General features: G+C 40.0%; 1 protein-coding gene across 5 annotated transcripts in view; it reads right to left on the bottom strand.

Moving 5' to 3' along the window:
* FAAH2 (fatty acid amide hydrolase 2) overlaps positions 1-23,957 on the bottom strand; it is a 182,947-nt gene that overhangs the window by 117,732 nt on the left and 41,258 nt on the right. For all 5 annotated transcript variants that reach the window (XM_074392272.1, XM_074392273.1, XM_003943989.2 and 2 more), the window contains one exon: positions 4,118-4,327. In XM_074392272.1, the coding sequence (XP_074248373.1) occupies positions 4,118-4,327 (210 nt within the window). The remainder of the gene's footprint in view (positions 1-4,117; positions 4,328-23,957) is intronic.

The raw sequence follows: 23,957 nt of genomic DNA, 5'->3' as shown, positions 1-23,957 counted from the left end.
TCTTATGAGGGTGTACAAATCCAGAAATATTTTCCATTTCTTCTAAATTTTCTAGTTTTGTCCATACAGGTATATGAAGTGATCTCTGATAGCTGTTTGTATTTCTGTGGGGTCAGTGGTAATAACTCCTTTATCATTTCTGATTTTGTCTATTTCATTCTCTCTTTTCTTCTTTTTTAGTCTATCTAGCAGTCTTTTACTTCTTCTTTTCCTTTTTTTTTTTTTTCTCAGAAAAGCAGTTCCTGGATTCATTAATTTTTTGAAGAATTTTTCGTGTCTCTATCTCCTTCAGTTCTGCTCTAATGTTGGTTATTTCTTGTTTTCTCCTAGCTTTGGGGTTTGTTTGCTCTTACATCTATACTACTTTTAGTAGTGATGTTAGATTGTCGAGTTTAGAGATCTTTTTAGCTTTTCGATGTGGGCATTTAGTGCCATAAATTTCCTCCTCAACAGTGCTGAGGCCCAGAGATTCATGGTATATTGTGTCTTTGTTCTCATTAGTTTCAAAGAGCTTCTTGATTTCTGTGTTAACTTATTTATTTATCCAGAAGTCATTCAGAAGCAGGTTGTTCGATTTCCATGTAGTTGTGTGGTGTGGGGTGACTTTCTTTATCTTGAGTTCTAATTTGATGGTGCTGTGATCCGAGAGATTGTTTTTTTATATATGATTGAAGTTTCTTTGCATTTAATGAGGATTTTTTTTTTTTTTTTGACACTTGTGCTCTGTTGCCTGACTGGAGTGCGGTGGCATAATCTCGGATCACTTCAACCACCGCCTCCTGGGTTCAAGCCCTTCTGTCTCAGCTTCTCAACTAGCTGAGATTACAGGCATGTGCCACAATGCCCAGCTAATTTTTGTATTTTTCATAGAGATGGGGTTTCACCATGTTGGCCAAGATGGTCTAGATCTCTTGACCTCATGATCTGCTCATCTTGTCCTCCCAAAGTGCTAAGATTACAGGCATGAGTCATCATGCCCAGCCAAGGGACGTTTTCCTTCAAATTATGTGATAAATTTTAGAGAATGTGTCATGCGATGATGAGAAGAATGTGTTTTCTATTGTTTGGGGTGGAAAGTTCTGAAGATATCTATCAGGTCCACTTGATGCAGAGCTAAGTTCAAGATGTGAATATCTTTGTTAATATTCTGTCTCAATTATTTGTCTAATATTTTCAGTGGGGTGTTAAGTTCTCCCACTATTTTTGTGGGGGAGGCTAAGTCTCTGGTTTTAACTGACTATATTGTATGTTTTCATTTATTCTCCTCTGTTGTCACTTAAATACTTTTTTTACTTTAATTTTCGCCCTTGAGTTTACAATATACCTTTAGAACTAACTCATCTCCTTCAAATGACATTCTGCCACCTCCCAAGTAGTGTGATTACCTTATAAAAGAACATTCCCAATTCCTTTATTCCATCCCATCTAACATTGTCATTCATTTCAACTTTTTTTTACATGAATACAAGTTTTTGGTCTGTATTATTTTTCTTCTCTCTGAAAAACATATTTTAACATTTCTTACTCTATTGCTGTACTGGCAACAAATTCCTTCAATATTTCTTTGTCTCAGAGCATCTTTATTTCTTTTTCACTTTAGAAGAATAGTTCTGCTAGATAGTTTTAAGTTAATGATTACATCAATGGTTTAAATATTTGACTTCCATTGTTTTTGTTTTGTTTTGTTTGAGACAGAATTTCCCTCTGTCACCCAGACTGGAGTGCAGTGGTGTGATCTCAGTTCACTGCAACCTCTGCCTCTTGAATTCAAGTGATTCTCCTGCACCAGCCTCCCAGGTAGCTTGGTATTACAGGCGCCTGCTGCCACTACTGGCTAATTTTTGTATTTTTAGTAGAGATGGGGTTTCACCATGTTGGCCAGACTGGTCTCAAGCTCCTAACCACAAGTGATCCACCTACCTTGGCCCCCCAGAGTGGAGCCCCATCTCTTATTATTTGCATGGTTTCTGAAGAAATGACCAATATAATTCTACCTTTGTTCTTGTATAGATAGTGAGTGTTTTTTCTTCTTTATTTTTTTCTTTCTTTTTAGTCTTCTATGGATGAAATAGTATGCTAGGTGTAGATTTTTTTTCAAATATTTAAAATATCTGTCTTCTCTTCCTGCTGTTCCAATTATATATGTGTATTCCATGAATTTGTGCTCCCACAGTTATTAGATAGTCTGTTCTGTCTTTTTCATTATTTTTCTTCCTTTTTACATTTCGGTTTCCGAAGTTCCTGTTGACAGATCTTCCACATCACTGAAGTTTTCCTATTTTGTGTACAATATATTGATGAGCACATCAAAGATGTTCTTTTATTTTATTTTTTTATTTCTAGCATTTCTTTTTGATTCTTGAAGTTCTCATCTGTCTTCTTACATTACAGATCTTTGCTTGCATGTTTAACATTTTTTCCATTATAGCTCTTACCATAGTAACGACAAATGGTTTCAATTATCAGTCTGATAATCTCAATATCTCTGCTATATTTGAATCTAATCTTGATGCTTGCTTTGTCTTTTCAAACTGTGATTTTTGTCTTTTAGTATGCCTTATAATTGTTTTGTTGAAAGCTAAATATGTTGTACTGAGATAAAAGAACTTGAGGTGTTTGGCTTTTAAGGTGAGGTTTTATGTTTACCTGGCTAGGGATTAGTATGTGTTTACTGTCTCCTGTAGCCATAGATGTCAGGTGTAATATTTTCAACTGGTGCCATTGTTTTCACCTCCCTTGTTGTCTTTGGGTTTCCCTAGAGGCTTCTTAAATAACATCTATGATGTACAGTTCTTCTAGTTTATTTAGAATCCCCATTATACAAAATCGCTATTTGTGTAGTGGATTGGTATGAAGGCAAGGAGAGGAAGTATTTTATACTCATATGATTAGGTCTCAGTCATTTAGTTAGCGTGTTCCCATGCTCTGTGAGCCTAACATGTACATCCCAATTTTATTCTGCTTTGATGCCTTCAGTAGGACAGAAAGCCTAGAGAGGACTGGAGTTGTATATTTCCTTTCCTCTAGATCAAGTCCATTAATTTTTTGTAAAACTTCACTCAGTTAGGTTCTGATAAAATAGTTTCTCTGGGGACATTCCTTGTTAGAAGAATAGTATGCTTTGAAAGTCGTGTTTCAAAATGGCTACTTTTTCTTTCCCTCCCAGTGTAAGAAGCAAGAGAATATTTCTCTCCAATCTTCACTTGGAAACACAATAGGGCTCCTGAGGATAAAACTTTTAAAATTGTGTGGGGCCCCTAAAACTCACCCACCATCATAAATTTTGGTTCTCAAACTTTTTCATACTGAACCTCCAGCAATTCATCAATTATAATTTAGGATTTTATCTCTGTGCTGGTTTCTCTAAAATTTTCTGCTCCTAGGCTTCTGTTCCACCAAGTTTTGATTCTTTGTATCTGCCTGTCTCTTCATTCAGTTTTGTGGAAAACCATCGTTTTCCCATTACCTCATCATATTGATAAATCTAAAAGTGGTTGTTAATTTTCAGTTTGTTCCATCTTTGTTCTTATTGTGTGAATTGGAGTAAAAACTTCTAAACTCCGTATATGCTAGACCAGAAACCTGAAGTCACACAAATTTTTTATCATCACAATAACCTTACAAGTCTAATTTCTTTAATGTGGCCATTTTATAAGCAAAGGAAACTGACCTCCTGAGCACCTACTTCATGCGATCAAGGTCACATAGTAAAAGAAGTATCAAATGTCTATGTAGCTTTAGCACCCAGAAGCTTAAACATATTTTGCTAACCCACATAAGCATTCATTCAGGTTTAATAAAAGCTTTGATAATTCTAGTCTCTATACGCTTTTTCTCTAGCCTCTATACAGTTTATTATGTTTCCCATCTATGTCACTTGTGGCTTATTCTCAATTCCCTTTGCTAGCTACTTCTCCTGTATCCATCTTCAAAATATCAGAGTTGACCAAGGCTCTTACATGATCCCCATTTCTTCTCCATCAACACACACATACACTGGGATTTTGTGTCCATTTTTATAGGTTATAGATGCTATACGATATCATGTTAATTAATACAATTGATAATTACTATTGTTAGCACAGAGGTTGATGTCCTACTAAAATGTCCAACTCACCAGAACTTCCACCTACAGTATGCTGTAAATCATATGGGTTGTTGGATCGGCCATAGATCTTGTTGCTGGATTCATACCACATACACAACTCACTACAGTTAGTTATGCCAAGGGGAATGGCACCAGCTTCCTTCAGTAATGCTACCACAGTGGCATCTGTTTTGGAAATGGCATCACGACGGTTCATGAGTCCAGAAGAATTGGGCATTCCTAAAAAGATCACAGAAAAGAATGTTTAAAAATTATTAAATAAAAATAATATTTTTTCTCTAGATGTAGCCAGAAGGAACATTTCTCACAAAAAGTTGGGGCATTGGAAAGACTAGCACACTCCTAGAAGATCTTCAGAGAGAAGGCAATGAGGGTGGATGGAGGGAAGACACAGATGCTGGGCTGAATGGGGAGGAAGTTAGGAACAATGCACAGGGCTACTGTTCACTGGGACTTGCTCCTCACTCCCAAAAACATCTGGGGAAAAGGTAAATCGAACAGTCAAGAAGCAACCCATTTTCAGCATGGGCCTCTAGAATCATAGCAGGAAAAATACCCTTGACCACCATGGACACTTGGATTAGCAGAGAGAGCTGCTCAGAGACGTGGTAGGGACAGAACTTAAGCTGGAGCAGAGTCTGGAAGACTTGATGCCAGAATATCTGAATGAACACAGCAAAGGTTGCTCATGCCCCTAGGCTAGACTGTCTCCCACAGGATACTATAGGCCTAGGAGAAGTGTCAGACCTGAACTCTGCAGGGCCGTTTTGCCCATGAGACAGGATCAGTCCAATCTGAGTACCCCACATTCTGCTGGCTTCTCCCAGGGTCCCAGCCTGGCCATGCCTGCTTGCAGTGCAGCCCTAGGTACCTCCTGGAGACCTGCATCATAGTTCCTGTGCTGGTAGACAAGATATGACCTGCAGAGTTCTGGAACAGAGCTGTCCCAGCAGACAATCCCAGCTAGTTTATATCTTTCCACTACGGCAGCCTCCCCTGTGCCACTTTGCCAACATGCACTCACCCACAATGATCTCCAACATTGCTTTACTGGTGCCAGTTTGTGTGGGTGGACCTTATCTTTCCTTCTCTACCAGCACACATAATTGTGTGAACCCTTCCATGCCACGACAATTATGTATGCTACTCCTTCCCCCTGCTGTGCAACCAACATGTCATATCATTGGAAGCAGAAAGCACGCCAGTGCTGTCCCCACCAGTGCCCCCTTTCCGGGCTGAAACAACTGCTAGCAGAAACTAGGCATGGAAAAAGTGGACCAACTCACACCTCAAGCAGCCACTGCCATCTGCAGGAACATGCACAGAGGGCCTACACAAACCTGTGCCAATCAGAGCACCCCACCCTCATGATAACACCACCACTAGTGTGAATGTATGCACAGTTGCTGCCAGGAAACCCTATCCCCCGAGTCGTGCTGTTAATGCAACCAGTTGCTGCAAACACCTGCATGATGGCCAGCCACTGCTGTGAATAACCACAAAAGACAATGCTGTCAATACTGGCAATTGCTGTGAATGCCCACACAAAGGCCAGTGCCCTGGCACCTCCTAGCACCCTGCTGCAGCTGACTAGCATAAACGCATGTATACTGCAGTGGTAGTTGCAACTGGCACATAACAATAAGGGCAGATACTGCTGCCACTTACCTATGAAGTGCTTTGACTGGCACCATCCATTGAATTATTGTGACCCGTGGTCTGCCAGTACCTTGGTCTTTCTAGTGGTCCAGGATCACCTCAGCCTTTCCAGAAGGCTCCTAAACTTTAGAAGCCAGGGAATAAAGAAAGACCTGATACCAGTCCCCCAGAATTAGAGCATTGTAATCCAGGAGTACTGAGCTGAGCCTTAGCCACCTTAAATATTCCAGAAATGTAGCCAGTCAACTGAACCCACGTTATGCCACAGTCAAATCACCCAAGGTTACCAAATAGAATAAAAGGAAAAAAAAAACTCATCCACAAAACAGTAACCTTAAATATTAAAGAAACAACAGTCTCACAAAAATAAGAAACAATCAGCACAAGAACTCTGACAATTCAAAAAGCCAGAATGTCTTCTTTTCTCCAAACAACCACACTACTTCTCAAGCAAGGGTTCTTAACCAGGCAGAGATGGCTGAAATTACAAAAATATAATTCAAAATATAGATAGGAAGATCACTGAGATCCAGAAAAATGTTAAAATCCAATCTAAGGAAGCTAGGAGTAACATTTAAAATATACAAGAGCTAGGACTTTCAAGATGGCCGCCTAAGAACAGCTCAGGACTTCAGCTCCCAGTGAAAGTGCAGAGGGTGAGTGGACGCCGCATTTCCAGACGAACTCTTATTGCCCACAGACCAGGAGATACCCAGGCAGAGGGGTCGCCAGCGTCGCAGTCCCAGCAGGTGCGGCTGTTTTGGCCCCCGCGGGGCTGATTCCGCCCACGCGGCTGCTGTGACCACTCCCTGTTGCTGCGGTTCTCCGTACAAAAGCCACTGGTCTGGGAGCCCTCTTAGCTGGCGAGCAGAGCCCTGAGACGGCAGAATAGCCCATTCATCTGAAATAGCGAGTCAGGCCAGGAGATTCCTAGGCAAAAAATCCGCCAGGAGCCGGCGCCGCGGTTCGAGCCGACTCCGTGAGTCGCAGCACGGGAGATCCCGGCGCCTTTTCAACAAGCGACCGGAACGCGGGGTCATTCAACTTAAAAGAAAAGACTCTGAGTCAGGGAGCCAGGTGATCAGGCTCGGTTGGTCCCACCCCTCCACCCCCAACAACAACGAAAACAAAAACAGTAATTGGAAACCCTCTGGGTTGAGCCCTTCAAACCAAGCACAGCTGAACCGGGACAGTCCGGCTCCGTGGGGGAGGGGCTTCCGCCATTACTGAGACTCTCCACCGCTACGGAGGCAGGCTGCCGTTGCCGAGGCAACCCGCCATTGCCGAGGCAACCTGCCACAACAGAGAGAGTCCGCCATAACAGAGGCGGGGCCACCATTGCCCAGACAGTTCTAACTACGCCCATATAAAAAGGACTACAGGGAAGAGCTCAGGGCAGCTGGGCGGAGCCCACAGCAGCTCAGCAAAGCCCCTGCGGGCAGGCAGAGGCTAGGCGTGCTGCTAGCTGGGCGGGTCCGACCTGAAAAAAAAAAAAAAAAATCAAAAAAGGCAGTAGTGCAACGGAAACTCATAAAGCTCCAACTCCCTGGGACAGAGACAGACAACAGGTGGATAAACCCACAAAAATGGGTAGAAACCAGCGTAAAAAGGATGAAAACTCCCGAAACCAGAACACCTCTCCTCCTAAAAGTGATCACAACTCCTCACCAGCAAGGGAACCAGACCGGATGGAGAAGGAGGGTGATGAAATGACAGAATCAGACTTCAGAAGATGGGTAGTAAGAAACTACAATGAGCTAAAAGAACATGTTCTAACCCATCGCAAAGAAAAGAGGAACTTTGAAAAAAGATTGGACGAACTGCTGACGAGAATGGACAGCATAGAGAGGAGAATAAGTGAATTGATGGAGCTGAAAAACGCAACACGAGAACTTCGTGAAGCATGCACAAGCTTCAACAGCCGAATTGACCAAGCAGAAGAAAGGATATCAGAGGTCGAAGACCAACTCAATGAAATAAAAAGAGAAGGCAAGAACAGAGAAAAAAGCGCAAAAAGGAATGAACAAAATCTTCAAGAAATGTGGGACTATGTGAAAAGACCTAATCTACGTCTGATAGGTGTACCTGAATGTGATGAAGAGAATGAATCCAAGCTGGAAAATACTCTTCAGGATATTATCCAGGAAAACTTCCCCAACCTAGCAAGGCAGACCAATATTCAAATCCAGGAAATACAGAGAACACCACAAAGATATTCCTCAAGAAGAGCAACCCCAAGGCACATAATCGTCAGATTCACCAGGGTTGAAATGAAAGAGAAAATGCTAAGGGCAGCCAGAGAGAAAGGTCGGGTTACCCACAAAGGGAAGCCCATTAGACTCACAGCAGATCTCTCAGCAGAAACCCTACAAGCCAGAAGAGACTGGGGGCCAATATTCAACATCCTTAAAGAAAAGAACTTTCAACCCAGAATCTCCTATCCAGCCAAACTCAGCTTCATAAGTGAAGGAAAAATAAAATCCTTTGTGAACAAGCAAGCACTCAGAGATTTCATCACCACCAAACCTGCTCTACAAGAACTCCTGAAAGAGGCTCTACACACATAAAGGAAAAACCAGTACCAGCCACTCCAAAAACACACCAAATGGTAAAAAAGCAGCAACACAATCAAGAATCTGCATCAACTAACCAACAAAACAGCCAGGTAGCATCAAAATGACAGCATCAAATTCACACATAACAATACTATCCCTAAATGTCAATGGACTAAATGCCCCAATCAAAAGACACAGACTGGCAAATTGGATAAAAAGCCAAAACCCATCAGTGTGCTGTATCCAGGAAACCCATCTTACATGCAAGGATACACAAAGGCTCAAAATAAAGGGATGGAGGAAGATCTACCAAGCAAATGGAGAGCAAAAAAAGGCAGGAGTTGCAATTCTCATCTCTGATAAAATAGACTTTAAAGCAACAAAGATCAAAAGAGACAAAGAAGGACATTACATAATGGTAAAAGGATCACTGCAACAAGAAGAGCTAACGATCCTAAATATATATGCACCCAATACAGGAGCACCCAGATACATAAGGCAAGTTCTTAATGACTTACAAAGAGACTTAGACTCCCACACAATAATAGTGGGAGACTTTAACACCCCATTGTCAATATTAGACAGATCAACCAGACAGAAAATCAACAAGGATATCCAGGACCTGAACACAGACCTGGAACGAGCAAACCTAATAGACATTTACAGAACTCTCCACCCCAAATCCACAGAATATACATTCTTCTCAGCACCACATCACACCTACTCTAAAATTGACCACATAATTGGCAATAAATCACTCCTCAGCAAATGCAAAAGAACAGAAATCATAACAAACAGTCTCTCAGACCACAGTGCAATCGAGTTAGAACTCAGAATGCAGAAACTAACTCAGAACCGCACAGCTTCATGGAAACTGAACAACTTGCTCTTGAATGTTGACTGGATAAACAATGAAATGAAGGCAGAAATAAAGATGTTCTTCGAAACCAATGAGAACGAAGACACAACATACCAGAATCTCTGGGACACATTTAAAGCAGTCTCTAGAGGAAAATATATAGCAATGAGTGCCCACATGAGAAGAAAGGAGAGATCTAAAATTGACACCCTATCATCAAAATTGAAAGAGCTAGAGGAGCAAGATGAAAAAAACTCAAAACCTAGCAGAAGACAGGAAATAACTAATATCAGAGCAGAACTGAAGGAAATAGAGACACAAAAAACTCTTCAAAAAATCAATAAATCCAGGAGCTGGTTTTTTGAAAAGATCAACAAAATAGACAGACCACTAGCCAGATTAATAAAAAAGAAATGAGAGAATAACCAAATTGATGCAATAAAAAACGATAAAGGGGATATCACCACAGATTCCACAGAAATCCAAACCATCATCAGAGATTATTACAAACAACTCTATGCACATAAACTAGTAAACCTGGAAGAAATGGATAAATTCCTGGACACCTGCAACCTCCCAAGCCTAAACCTGGAAGAAGCCGAAACCCTGAATAGACCAATAACATGGTCTGAAGTCGAGGCAGCAATAAAGAGCCTACCACCCAAAAAAAGCCCAGGTCCAGATGGGTTCACAGCTGAATTCTACCAGACATACAAAGAGGAGCTGATACCATTCCTTCTGAAACTATTCCAGACAATCCAAAAAGAGGGAATCCTTCCCAAATCATTTTACGAGACAAACATCATACTGATACCAAAACCCAGCAGAGACTCAACAAGAAAAGAAAATTTCAGGCCAATATCCATGATGAACATAGATGCAAAAATCTTCAATAAAATACTGGCAAACCGATTGCAACAGCATATCCAAAAGCTCATCCACCATGATCAAGTAGGATTCATCCCAGGGATGCAAGGCTGGTTCAACATATGCAAGTCCATAAATGTAATTCACCACATAAACAGAACCAAAGACAAAAACCACATGATTATCTCGATTGATGCAGAGAAGGCTTTTGACAAAATTCAACAACCCTTTATGCTAAAAACCCTCAATAAACTAGGTATTGACAGAACGTATCTCAAAACAATAAAAGCTATTTACGACAAACCAACAGCCAATATCATACTGAATGGGCAAAAACTGGAAGCATTCCCTTTGAAATCTGGCACTAGACAAGGATGCCCTCTCTCACCACTCCTATTCAATATAGTACTGGAAGTTCTAGCCAGAGCAATCAGGCAAGAAAAAGAAATAAAGGGTATCCAAATTGGAAAGGAGGAAATCAAATTGTCTCTATTTGCAGATGACATGATTGTATATCTGGAAGACCCCATCATCTCAGCCCAAAATCTCCTGAAACTGATAAACAACTTCAGCAAAGTCTCAGGATACAAAATCAACGTGCAAAAATCACAAGCATTCCTATACACCAGTAATAGACTTCAAGAGAGCCAAATCAAGAACGAACTGCCATTTACAATTGCTACAAAGAGAATAAAGTACCTAGGAATACAACTAACAAGGAACGTAAAGGACCTCTTCAAGGAGAACTACAAGCCATTGCTCAACGAAATAAGAGAGGATACAAACAGATGGAGAAACATTCCATGTTCATGGTTAGGAAGAATCAACATCGTGAAAATGGCCATACTGCCCAAAGTAATTTACAGATTCAATGCTATTCCCATCAAGCTACCAATGACCTTCTTCACAGAACTGGAAAAAAACACCTTAAACTTCATATGGAACCAAAAGAGAGCCCGCATAGCCAAGTCAATTCTAAGCAAAAAGAACAAAGCGGGAGGCATCACACTACCGGACTTCAAACTATACTACAAGGCTACAGTAATCAAAACAGCATGGTACTGGTACCAAAACAGAGATATAGACCAATGGAACAGAACAGAGGCCTCACAGGAAATACAACATACCCACAACCATCTGATCTTCGACAAACCTGACAAAAACAAGCAACGGGGAAAGGACTCCCTGTTTAATAAATGGTGTTGGGAAAACTGGCTAGCCATGTGCAGAAAGCAGAAACAGGACCCCTTCCTGACACCTTACACCAAAATTAACTCCAGATGGATTAAAGACTTAAACATCAGACCTAATACCATAAAAACCTTAGAAGAAAATCTAGGCAAAACCATTCAGGACATAGGTGTAGGCAAGGACTTCATGACCAAAACGCCAAAAGCAATGGCAACAAAAGCCAAAATAGACAAATGGGACCTAATCAAACTCCACAGCTTCTGCACGGCAAAAGAAACAGTCAGTAGAGTGAATCGGCAACCAACAGAATGGGAAAAAATTTTTGCAGTCTACCCATCTGACAAGGGGCTGATATCCAGAATTTACAAAGAACTAAAGCAGATCTACAAGAAAAAAACAAACAAGCCCATTCAAAAATGGGCGAAGGATATGAACAGATACTTTACAAAAGAAGACATACAGGAGGCCAACAAACATATGAAAAAATGCTCATCATCACTGATCATCAGAGAAATGCAAATCAAAACCACATTGAGATACCATCTCACACCAATTAGAATGGCAATCGTTAAAAAATCGGGAAACAGCAGATGCTGGAGAGGATGTGGAGAAATAGGAACACTTTTACACTGTTGGTGGGAATGTAAATTAATTCAACCATTGTGGAAGACAGTGTGGCGATTCCTCAAGGACCTAAAAATAGAAATCCCATTTGACCCAGCAATCCCATTACTGGGTATATATCCAAAGGATTATAAATCATTCTACTACAAGGACACGTGCACACGAATGTTCATTGCAGCACTGTTTACAATAGCAAAGACCTGGAACCAACCCAAATGCCCAACGATGATAGACTGGATAGGGAAAATGTGGTACATATACACCATGGAATATTATGCAGCCATCAAAAACGATGAGTTCACGTCCTTTATAGGGATATGGATGAACCTGGAAACCATCATTCTCAGCAAACTGACACAAGAGCAGAAAATCAAACACCGTATATTCTCGCTCATAGGCGGGTGTTGAACAATGAGAACACATGGACACAGGGAGGGGAGCACTACACACTGGGGTCTGTTGGGGGGAAATGGGGGAGGGGCGGGGGGTGGGGAGGTGGGAAGAGATAGCATGGGGAGAAATGACAGATACAGGTGAGGGGACGGAAGGCAGCAAACCACACTGCCATGTGTGTACCTATGCAACAATCTTGCATGTTCATCACATGTACCCCAAAACCTAAAATGCAGTAAAAAAAAGAAAAAAAAATAAAATAAAATAAAATAAAATATACAAGAGCTAAAAGGCAAAATAGTCAGTATAGAAAAGAATACAACTAACTTGATAGAGCAGAAAAACACACCACAAAATGAAATCACAAGCATTAGCAACAGAACACCCAAGCTGAGAAATACATACTGAAGCTTGAAGAATGGCTTTCTAAAATAAAAAATTTCAAACAAAAATAAAAAAGACTTTAAAAAATAAACAAAACCTCCATAAATTCTGGGCTAACATAAATGTACCAAATCTAGGACTTGTTGACATTCCAAAAAAGATAGGAAGAAAGAAGACAAATTAGAAAACCTATTTAAAGATATCACCAATGAGAAAGTTACCCAACCTAACTAGAGAGGCCAATATTCAAATTCAGAAAATGCTGAGGACCCACACAAAATGTTTTGTGAGGTCATATTCACAGCACATAATTATCAGATTTTCTGCAGTTGAAATGAAAGAAAAAAGTGTTAAAGGCTAGAGAGAAATGGCAGGTCACTGAGAAAAGACCCAACAAACTAACAACAGACCTCTCAGCACAAATCCTACATGCCAGAAGAGATTAGGAACCTATATCTAACAATCCTGAAAAACAAAAATGTGTAACCCAAAGTTTTACATCCAGCCAAACTAAGCTTCATAAACAAAAGAGAAATAAACTCTTTTTTCAGGAAAGCAAATTCTAAGAAAATTTGTTGCCACTAGATGTGCCTTAGAAGAGCTCCTGGAAGAAGCACTAAATACAGAAATAAGAGATAATTACAGACCACTACAAAAACACACTTAGCTACACAGACAAGTTATACTAAAAAGCCATAAAGCAAACCATTCTGCATAATAACCAAGTAACAAAACGATAACAGCAGCAAATCCACACATATCAGTACTAACACTGAATGTAAACAGGCTAAATGCCCAATTAAAAAGCACAGTGGCAAGCCAGATAAAGAAGAAAGACTCGTTGGGCATTTGGGTTGGTTCCAGGTCTTTGCTATTGTAAACCCAAATGCCCAACGATGATAGACTGGATAGGGAAACTGTGGTACATATACACCATAAAATATTATGCAGCCATCAAAAACGATGAGTTCACGTCCTTTATAGGGATATGGATGAACCTGGAAACCATTATTCTCAGCAAACTGACACAAGAGCAGAAAATCAAACACCGTATATTCTCGCTCATAGGCGGGTGTTGAACAATGAGAACACATGGACACAGGGAGGGGAGCACTACACACTGGGGTCCGTTGGGGGGAAATGGGGGAGGGGCGAGGGGGTGGGGAGGTGGGAAAAGATAGCATGGGGAGAAATGACAGATACAGGTGAGGGGACGGAAGGAAGCAAAGCACACTGCCATGTGTGTACCTATGCAACAATCTTGCATGTTCATCACATGTACCCCAAAACCTAAAATGCAATTAAAAAAAAAAAAAAAAAAAAAAAAAAGAAGAAAGACTCATTGGTATGTGGTCTTCAACAGACCATCATCACATGCAATGACACCCATAGGCTCAAAATTTTAAACTGGGAGAAAAATCTACCAAGCAAATGGAAACCAGAAAATAAGCAGAGGTTGCAATTATACTTTAAGTTCTGAGATACATATACAGAAGGTCAAGGTTTGTTACATAGGTATGCATGATCCATGGCAGTTTGCTGCACACATCAACCCATCATCTATATTAGGTATTTCTCCTAATGCTATTCCTTCCCAGCTCCCCACCCCCCAACAGGCCCTGATGTGTGATGTTCCCCTGCACCCCCCCATGTAAATATGTTCTCAGTGCTCAACTTCCACTTATGAGTGAGAATATGTGGTGTTTCTTTACCTGTCCTTGTGTTAGTTTGCTGAGAATGATGGCTTCCAGCTTCAACCATGTCCATGTGAAGGACATGAATTCATTTTTTGTGGCTGCATAATATTCAATGGTGTATATGTGCCACATTTTCTTTATTCAGCCTATCATTGATGGACATTTGGGTCGATTCCAAGTCTTTGCTATTATGAATAGTGCTGCAATAAACATACGTGTGCATGTGTCTTTACAGTGAATGGTTTATAATCCTTTGGGCATATACCCAGTGGTGGGATTGCTGTGTCAAATTGTATTGTGGTTCTAGATCCTTGAGGAATCAACACACTGACTTTCACAATGGTTGAATTAAATTACACTCCCACCAGCTGTGTATAACCATTCATATTTCTCGACATCCTCTCCAGCCCATGTTGTTTCCTGACATTTTAATGATTGCCATTCTAACTGGCATGAACTGATATCTCATTGTGGATTTGATTTGCATTTCTCTAATAACCACGTGATGATAAGCTTTTTTTCATATGCCTCCTGTCCATATAAATATTTTCTTTTGAGAAATGTCTGTTCATATCCTTCACCCACTTTGTGATAGAGTTGTTTTTTTATGTAAATATTTAAAGTTCTTTATAGATTCTGCACATCAGCCTTTTGTCAGATGGACAGATTGCAAAAATTTTCTCCCATTCAGTAGCTTGCCTGTACACTCTGATGATAGTTTCTTTTGATGCACAGAAGCTCCTTGTATTAATTAGATTCCATTTGTCAGTTTTGGCTTTTGTTGTCATTGCTTTTGGTGTTTTAGTCATGAAGGCTTTCCCCATGCCTATGTCCTAAATGGTATTGCCTAGGTTTTCTTCAGGGGTTTTTATAGCCTTGGGTCTTACATTTAAATATTTAATCCATCTTGAGTTAATTTTTTTATGAGGTGTAAGGAAAAGGTCCAGTTTCAGTTTTCTGCATATGGCTAGCCCGTTTTCTCAAAACCATTTATTAAATAAGGAATCTTCTCCCCATTGCTTGTTTTTGTCAGATTCATCAAAAATCATATGGTTGCAGATGTGGGACATTCTTTCTGAGGCCTCTGTTCTGTTCCATTGGTCTATATCTCTGTTTTAGTACCAGTACCATGCTGTTTTGGTTACTGTAACCTTGTAGTATAGTTTGAAGTTAAGTAGCATGATGCTTCCAGCATTTTTCCCCCCCCCTTAGGATTGTCTATGCTATTCAGAATCTTTTCTGGTGCATATAAAATTTAAAGTAGTTTTTTTTTTTTTTTCTAATTCTGTGAAGAAAGTCAATGGTAACTTGATGGGAATTGCACTGAATCTATAAATTACTTTGGGCATTCTGACCATTTTCACAATATAGATTTTTCTTATCCATAAGCATGGAATGCTTTTCCATTTTGTTGTTTCCTCTTATTTTCTTGAGCAGTGGTTTGCAATTCTGCTTGAAGACGTCCTTCACATCCCTTATTAGTTGTATTCCTAGGTATTTTATTCTCTTTGTGGCAATTGTGAATGGGAGTTTGCTCATGATTTGGCTCTCTGTCGATTCTTGGTGTATAGAAATGCTTGTGATTTTTGCACATTGATTTTCTATCCTAAAACATTGCTGAAGTTGCTTATCAGCTTAAGGATATTTTGAGCTGAGACAATGGGGTTTTTTAAATACACAATCATGTCACCTGCAAACAGAGACAATTTGACTTCCTCTTTTCCAATGTGAATACCCTTTATTTCTTTCTCTTGCCTGATTGCCCTGGCCAGAAGTTCCAATACTATGTTGAGTAGAAGTGGTGAGAGAGGGCATTCTTGTCTTGTGCCAGTTTTCAAAGGAATGTTTCCAGGATTTTCCCATTCAGAATGATAATGGCTATGGGTTTGCATATATAGCTCTTATTATTTTGATTTACATTTCATCAATACTTAGTTTATAGAGAGTTTTTAGCATGAAGCTGGGTTGAATATTATCAAAGGACTTTTCTCCACTATTAAGATAAACATGTGGCTTTTGTCATTGGTTCCGTTTATATGTTTGCATATATTGAACAAGTCGTGCATTTCAGGGATGAAGCTGATTTAATTATGGCAGATAAGCTTTTTGATGTGCTGCTGAATTCAGTTTGCTAGTGTTCAATCGAAGATTTTCACATCAATGTTCATCAGGGATATTGACCTAAAATGTGCTTTTGTGTGTTTCTCTGCCAGGTTTTGTACCTGGATAATGCTAGCATCATAAAATGAGTAAGGGTAGAGTCCCTTTTCTTCTATTGTCTGGAATAGTTGTAGAAGGAATGGTACCAGCTCCTTTTTGTACTTCTGGTAGAATTCAGCTCTGAATCCGTCTGGTCTTCTGCTTTATTTGGTCGACAGGCTATTAATTACTTCCTCAATTTCAGAAATTGTTTGATCTATTCAAAGATTAGACTTCTTCCTGGTTTAGCCTTGGAAGAGTGTATGTGACCAGGAATTTATTCATTTCTTCTAGATTCTCCGGTTTATTTGCATAGAGGTGTTTACAGTATTATCTGATAGTAGTTTTTATTTCTGTGGGATCAATGCTGATATCCTCTTTAAATTTATTTTTCTAACGATTTGACTATTATCTCTTTTCTTCTTTATTTTTCTGGCTAGCGATCTATTCATTTTGTTAATATTTTCAGGAAACCACCTCCTAGATGTATTGCTTTTTTTATATACTTCAAGTTATGAGGTACATGGGTAGACTGCACAGGATTGATACATAGGTATACACATGACACGGTGGTTTCCTACATCCATACCTCTGCCATCTACATTAGGCATTTCTCCTAATCTTATCCCTCCCCAAATCCCCCACCCTGTGCTATCCCTACCCTAGCTCCCTGACACTCCAATAGAACCCAGAGTGTGATACTACCCTCCCTGTTTCCATGTGTTCTCATTGTTTAAAACAGCCTATGAGTGAGAACAAGTGAGGTTTTGATTTCTGTTCTTGTGTCAGTTTGCTGAGAATGATGGCTTCCACATCCATTGATGTAACTAAAAAGGATACAAAATCCTCAATTATTATGGCTGCATAGTATTCCATGGGGTATATGTGCCACATTTCCTTTGTCCAGTCTATCATCACAGGGCATTGGGGTTGGTTCCAGGTCTTTGCTGTTGTAAACAGGGCCACAATGAACATACATGTGCATGTTTCTTAATAATAGAATGATTTATAATCCTTTGGGTATATACTCGGTAATGAGATTGCTGGATCAAATGGAATTTTTATTTCTAGGACCTTGAGTAATTGCCACACTGTCTTCCACAATGGTTGAACTAATTTACACTCCAACCAACAGTGTAAAAGTGTTCCTATATTTCCACATCCTCTCCAGCAGCTGTTGTCTCCAGATTTTTGAATGATCACCATTCTAACTGGCATGAAGTGGTATCACAATGAGGTTTTGATTTGCATTTCTCTAATGACCAGTGATGACTAGCATTTTTTCATATGTTTGTTGGTCTCATATATTTCTTCTTTTGAAAAGTGTCTGTTCAAATCCTTTGCCCACTTTTGGATGGGTTTGTTTGTTTTTTCCTTGTAAATCTGTTTTAGTTCTTTGTAGATTCTGGATATTAGCCCTTTGTCAGATGGGTAGATTGCAAAAAATTTTTCCCATTCAGTTAGTTGCTGGTTCACTCTAATGATTGTTTCTTTTGCTGTGCAGAAGCTCTGGAGTTTAATTAGGTCCTGTTTGCCTATTTTGGCTTTTGTTGCCAATGCTTTTGGTGTTTTAGTTATGAAGCATTTGTCTATGCCTATGTCTTGAATGGTTTTGCTTAGATTATATTCTAGGGTTTTTATGGTGATATGTCTTACGTTTAAGTCTTGAATCCATTTGTAGTTAATTTTAGTTTAAAATGTCAGAGGGATACAGTTTCTGCTTTCTGCAAACTGAGAGCCAGTTTTGCCAACGCCATTTATTAAACAGGGAATCCTTTCCCCATTGCTTGTTTTTGTGAGGTTTGTCAAAGATCAGATGGTTATAGATGTGTGGCATTGCCTCTAAGGCCTCTGTTCTATTCCATTGCTCTATATCTCTGTTTTGGTTCCAGTACCATGCTGTTTTGATTACTGTAGCCTTGCAGTATACTTTGAAGACAGGTAGTGTGATGCCACTGGCTTTGTTCTTTTTGCTTAGAATTGACTTGGCTATGCAGGCTCTCTTTTGGTTCCATATGAAGATTAAGCAGTTTTTTTTTCCCCAGTTCTATGAAGAAAGTCATTGGTAGCTTGATGAGAATAGTGTTGAATCTCTAAATTACTTTGGGCAGTATGACCAATTTCATGATATTGATTCTTCCTAACCATGAGAATGGAACGTTTCTCCATCTGTTTGTATCCTCTCTTAATTCATTGAAAAGTGGTTTGTAGTTCTCCTTGAAGAGGTCCTTTACATTATTTGTTAGTTAGGTATTTTATTCTCTTTGTAGCAATTGTGTATAGCAGTTCATTCTTGATTTGGCTCTCTTTAAGCCTGTTATTGGTATATAGAAAAGCTTGTGATTTTTGGACATTTATGTTATATCCTGAGACTTTGCTGAAGTTGCTTATCAGTTTCAGGAGATTTTGGGCTGAGACGATGGGGTCTTCTAGATATACAATCATGTCATCCACAAATAGAGACAATTTGACTTCCTCCTTTCCTAATTGAATACCCTTTATTAATTTTTCTTGCCTGATTGCTCTGGTTAGAACGTCTAGTACTATATTGAATAGGAGTGGTGAGAGAGGGCATCCTTGTCTCATGCCAATTTTCAAAGGGAATGCTTCCAGTTTTTGCCCATTCATTATGATGTTGGCTGTGGGTTTGTAATAAATAGCTTTTATTATTTTGAGATACATTCTTCCAATACCTAATTTATTCTGAGTTTTTAGCATAAAGGGCTGTTGAATTTTGCCAAAGGCCTTCTCTGAATCAATTGAGATAATCATGTGGTTTTTGTCTTCGGTTCTGTTTATGTGATGGATTACGTTTATAGACTCCCATATGTTCAAATAGCCTTGCGTCCCCAGGATGAAGCCTACTTGATTGTGACAGATAAGCTTTTTGATGTGCTGTTGCAATTGGCTTGCCAGTATTTTATTGAAAATTTTTGCATCTATGTTCATCATGTATATTGGTCTGAAGTTTTCTTTTCTTGTTGAATCTCTGCCAGGATTTGGTATCAGGATGATGTTGGTCTCATAAAAGGTTTCTGAGTGAGGGATCCAAGATGGCCGATTAGAAGCAGCTCAGTATTGCAGATCCCAGTGAAAACGCAGAGGGTGAGTGGACATCGCATTTCCAGACAGATTTTTATTGCCCACACACCAGGACATTCCCAGGCGGAGGAGCCCCATAGGTCGCCAGCGTGACTGGTTTGGCCAGTGCCGCTGTTTTATCTGATGCAGCTATTTTGCTGGTGCTGAGGTGTGGTGGTTCTCTATACAAAATACAGGGGTCTGGGTACCATTTTAGCTGGTGACTGGAGCTCCAGGAAGGCAGAGTCACCCATTCATCTGATTAAAAAGGGGACTGAAACAGGGAGCCAGGCCAGGAGATTCCTGGGCAAAAGAAATGCCAAAAATCTCAGCACCACTGTTTCAGCCAGTGCAGTGGGTCACCACACTGGAAATCACACAGATCCCGGTGCCTTTTCAAAAGGCAACTGGATCACCTGGAAGGGAGTCAACTGTTCAACTAAAAGAAAGGCTCTGAGACAGGGAGCCAGGTGATCAGGCTCGGATGGTCCCACCCCCACAAAAAACAGCAATTGGATATGCTCTGGGCTCAGAGTTTCACAAGCACAGCTGAACCTGGGAAGGTCCAGCTCTGTGGAGGAGGGATATCTGCCATTACCGAGGCACTTCACCACTATGGAGGTAGTGCGCCAATGCTGACCAGCCCGCCATTGCCAAGGCAACCTGCCATTACAGAAAGAGTCCGCCATTACAGGTGGGCCACCATTACCAAGGCAGTTCTAACTACATCTGTATAAATAGGACTGCCAGGAAGTTCACATGGCAGCTGGGCAGAGCCCACAGCAGCTCAGCAAAGACAGCAGGCAGACAGTGACTAGGATGTTTCCTTGCTGGGCAGGGCAGCCCTGAAAAAAAGGCACAACACAATGGTAACTGATAAATAAAGCCCTAACTCCCCAGGACAGAGCACCTGGGAAAAAAAGGAGGTTGTGAGTTCTGCTGCAGCAGACTAAAATGTACCTGCCCAGCAGCTCTAAATGAACAATGGAGCTCACACCTCAGCGCTTGAACTCCAATAAAGGACAGACTGTCTCCTCTGGCAGCTCCCTGACCCCTGTGTATCCAAAGAGTCATCCCATAAAAAAGAGCTCAGATTGACATTTGGCTGGTATCCTTCTGGGACAAAGATAGCAGAAGAAACTGGCAGCAACCCTTACTGTTCTGAAGACACTGCAGGTGATCCCCAGACAAGCAGGGCCTGGAGTGGACCTCAGAAGTCCTACAGCTGAGGGGCCTGACTGGTAGAAGAAAAACTAGGAAACAAAAAGAAATAACTTCATCATGAACAAACAGGATGTTCACTCAGAGACCCAATCTGAAAGTCAACAACTACAAATATGACAAGTGGATAAATTCACAAAGATGGGAAGAAATCAGTGCAAAAAGGATGATAATACCCAAAACCAGAATGTCTCTTCTCCTGCAAGAGATCACAACTCCTCACCAGCAAACACACAAGGCTGGATGGAGAATGAGTGCGATGAATTGACAGAATCAGGCTTCAGAAGGTGGGTAATAAGAAACTTCTGTGAGCTAAAAGAACATGCTCTAACCTAATTCAAAGAAACTAAGAACCTGAAAAAAAGTTTTGATGAAATGCTAACGAGAATAGACAACTTAGAGAGGAATATAAGTGAATGTATGGAGCTGAAAAACACAACACAAAAACTTTGCAAAGCTTACACAAGTTTCAACAGCTGAACTGATCAAGCAGAAGAAAGGTTATCACAGGTAGAAAATCCACTCAATGAAATAAAACAAGAAGGTAAGATTAGAGAAAAAAGGGTAAAAAGGAATGAACAAAGTCTCCAAGAAATATGGTACTATGTGAAAAGACCTAATCTACGTTTGATAGTTGTACCTGAGTGTGATGGAGAGAGTGAAACCAATCTGGAAAATACTCTTCAGGATATTTTCTAGGAAAACTTTCCCAACCTAGCAGGGCAGGCCAATATTCAAATCCAGGAAATAGAACATCACAAAGATATTCCTCAAGAAGAGCAACCCCAAGACACATGATAATCAGATTCACCAGAGTTGAAATGAAGGAGAAAATGCTAAGGGAAGCCAGAGAGAAAGGTCAGGTTATTCACAAAGGGAAACCCATCAGACTCACAGCAGGTCTCTCAGAACAAACCCTATAAGCCAGAAGAGAGTGAGGGCCAATATTCGACACTCCTAAAGAAAAGAACTTTCAACTAGAATTTCATATCCAGACAAACTAAGCTTCATAAGTGAAGGAAAAGTAAAATCCTCTGCGAACAAGCAAGTACTCAGAGATTTCGTCACCACCAGGCCTGCTTTACAAGAACTCCTGAAAGAGGCATTAAACTTAGAAAGGAGTTACCAGTACAAACCATTCCAAGAACATACCAAAGGGTAAAGAGTATCAACACAATGAAGAAACTGCATTGACTAACAGGCAAAACAGCCAGCTAGCATCAAAAATGGCAGGATCAAATCTCCACATAACAATATTAACCCCAAATGTAAATGGGCTAAAGGCCCCAATCAAAAGACACAGACTGGCAAATTGGATAAAAAGCCAAAACCCATCAGTGTGCTGTATCCAGGAAACCCATCTTACATGGAAGGATACACAAAGGCTCAAAATAAAGGGATGGAGGAAGACTGACCAAGCAAATGGAGAACAGGAAAAAGCAGAAGTGGCAATTATCTTCTCTCATAAAATAGACTTTAAAGCAACAGAGATCAAAAAAGACAAGGACATTACATAAAGGTAAAAGGATCAATGCAACAAGAAGGGCTAATGATTCTAAATATATACACAACCAATACAGGAGCACCCAGATACATAAGGCAAGTTCTTAATGACTTACAAAGAGACTTAGAATAGTGGGAGACTTTAACACCCCATTGTCAATATTAGACAGATCAACCAGACAGAAAATTAACAAGGGTATCCAGGACTTGAACTCAGACCTGGAACAAGAAAACCTAATAGACATTTACAGAACTGTCCACCCCAAATCCACAGAATATACATTCTTCTCAGCACCACATCGCACCTACTCTAAAATTGACCACATAAATGGAAGTAAATCACTCCTCAGAAAATGCAAAAGAACGGAAATCATAACAAGTAGTCTCTCAGACCACAGTGCAATTAACTTAGAACTAAGAATTGAGAAACTAACTCAGAACTGCACAGCTTCATGGAAACTGAACAAATGGCTCTTGAATGTTGACTGGATAAACAATGAAATGAAGGCAGAAATAAAGATGTTCTTTGAAACCAATGAGAACAAAGACACAACATACCAGAATCTGTGGGACACATTTAAAGCAGTCTCTAGAGGAAAATATATAGCAATAAATGCCCACATGAGAAGCAAGGAGAGATCTAAAAATGACACCCTATCATCAAAATTGAAAGAGCAAGAGGAGCAAGGTCAAAAATACTCAAAACCTAGCAGAACACGAGAAATCACTAAGATCAAAGCAGAACTGAAGGAGATAGAGACACAAAATAACCTTCAAAAAATCAATAAATCCAGGAGCTGGTTTTTCGAAAAGATCACAAAATAGACCACTACCCAGATTAATAAAAAAGAAAACAGAATAATCAAATAGCTGCAATAAAAAATGATAAAGGAGATATCACCACAGATTCCACAGAAATTCAAACCATCGTCAGAGATTATTACAAACAACTCTATGCACGTAAACTAGTAAACCTGGAAGAAATGGATAAATTCCTGGACATTTGCCTCCTCCCAAACCTAAACCAGGAAGAAGTGAAAACCCTGAATAGACTAATAACAAGGTCTGAAGTTGAAGCAGCAATTAAGAGCCTACCACCCTAAAAAAAGCCCAGGTCCAGATGGGTTCACCGTCAGATTCTACCAGACATACAAACACGAGCTGGTACCATTCCTTCTGAAACTATTCCAAATAATCCAAAAAGAGGGAATCCTTCCCAAATCATTTTATGAGACCAACATCATCCTGATACCAAAACCCGGCAGAGACTCAACAAAAAAAGAAAACTTCAGGCCATTTTTCTAATTCCTTTTTTCTTTATTTTTTGTGTGATTGAGGTGATTTGAAAAAAACAGTATTCAAGTGCTAAGATTCTTTACTCAATTTGGTCTATTCTGCTGCTAATACTTCCAATTGTATTATGAAATTCTCATAGTGAGTTTCTAAATTCTAGAAGCTCTGTTTGGTTGTTTCCTAAAAGGCCCATTTCATCTCTCATCTTTTGGGTCATTTTTCTGAATTCTTTGGATTCCTTGGATTACAACTTTCTCCTGAATCTCAATAAGTTTCATCGACACCCAGATCCTGAAGTCAATGTCATCTCAGTCATTTCAGAC

Source organism: Saimiri boliviensis, chromosome X, assembly GCF_048565385.1.
Source record: "Saimiri boliviensis isolate mSaiBol1 chromosome X, mSaiBol1.pri, whole genome shotgun sequence".
NCBI classification, from domain to species: Eukaryota; Metazoa; Chordata; class Mammalia; order Primates; family Cebidae; genus Saimiri; species Saimiri boliviensis.
The sequence above is the reverse complement of the archived record's forward strand: the minus strand, read 5'-3'. Positions and strand labels throughout refer to the sequence as shown.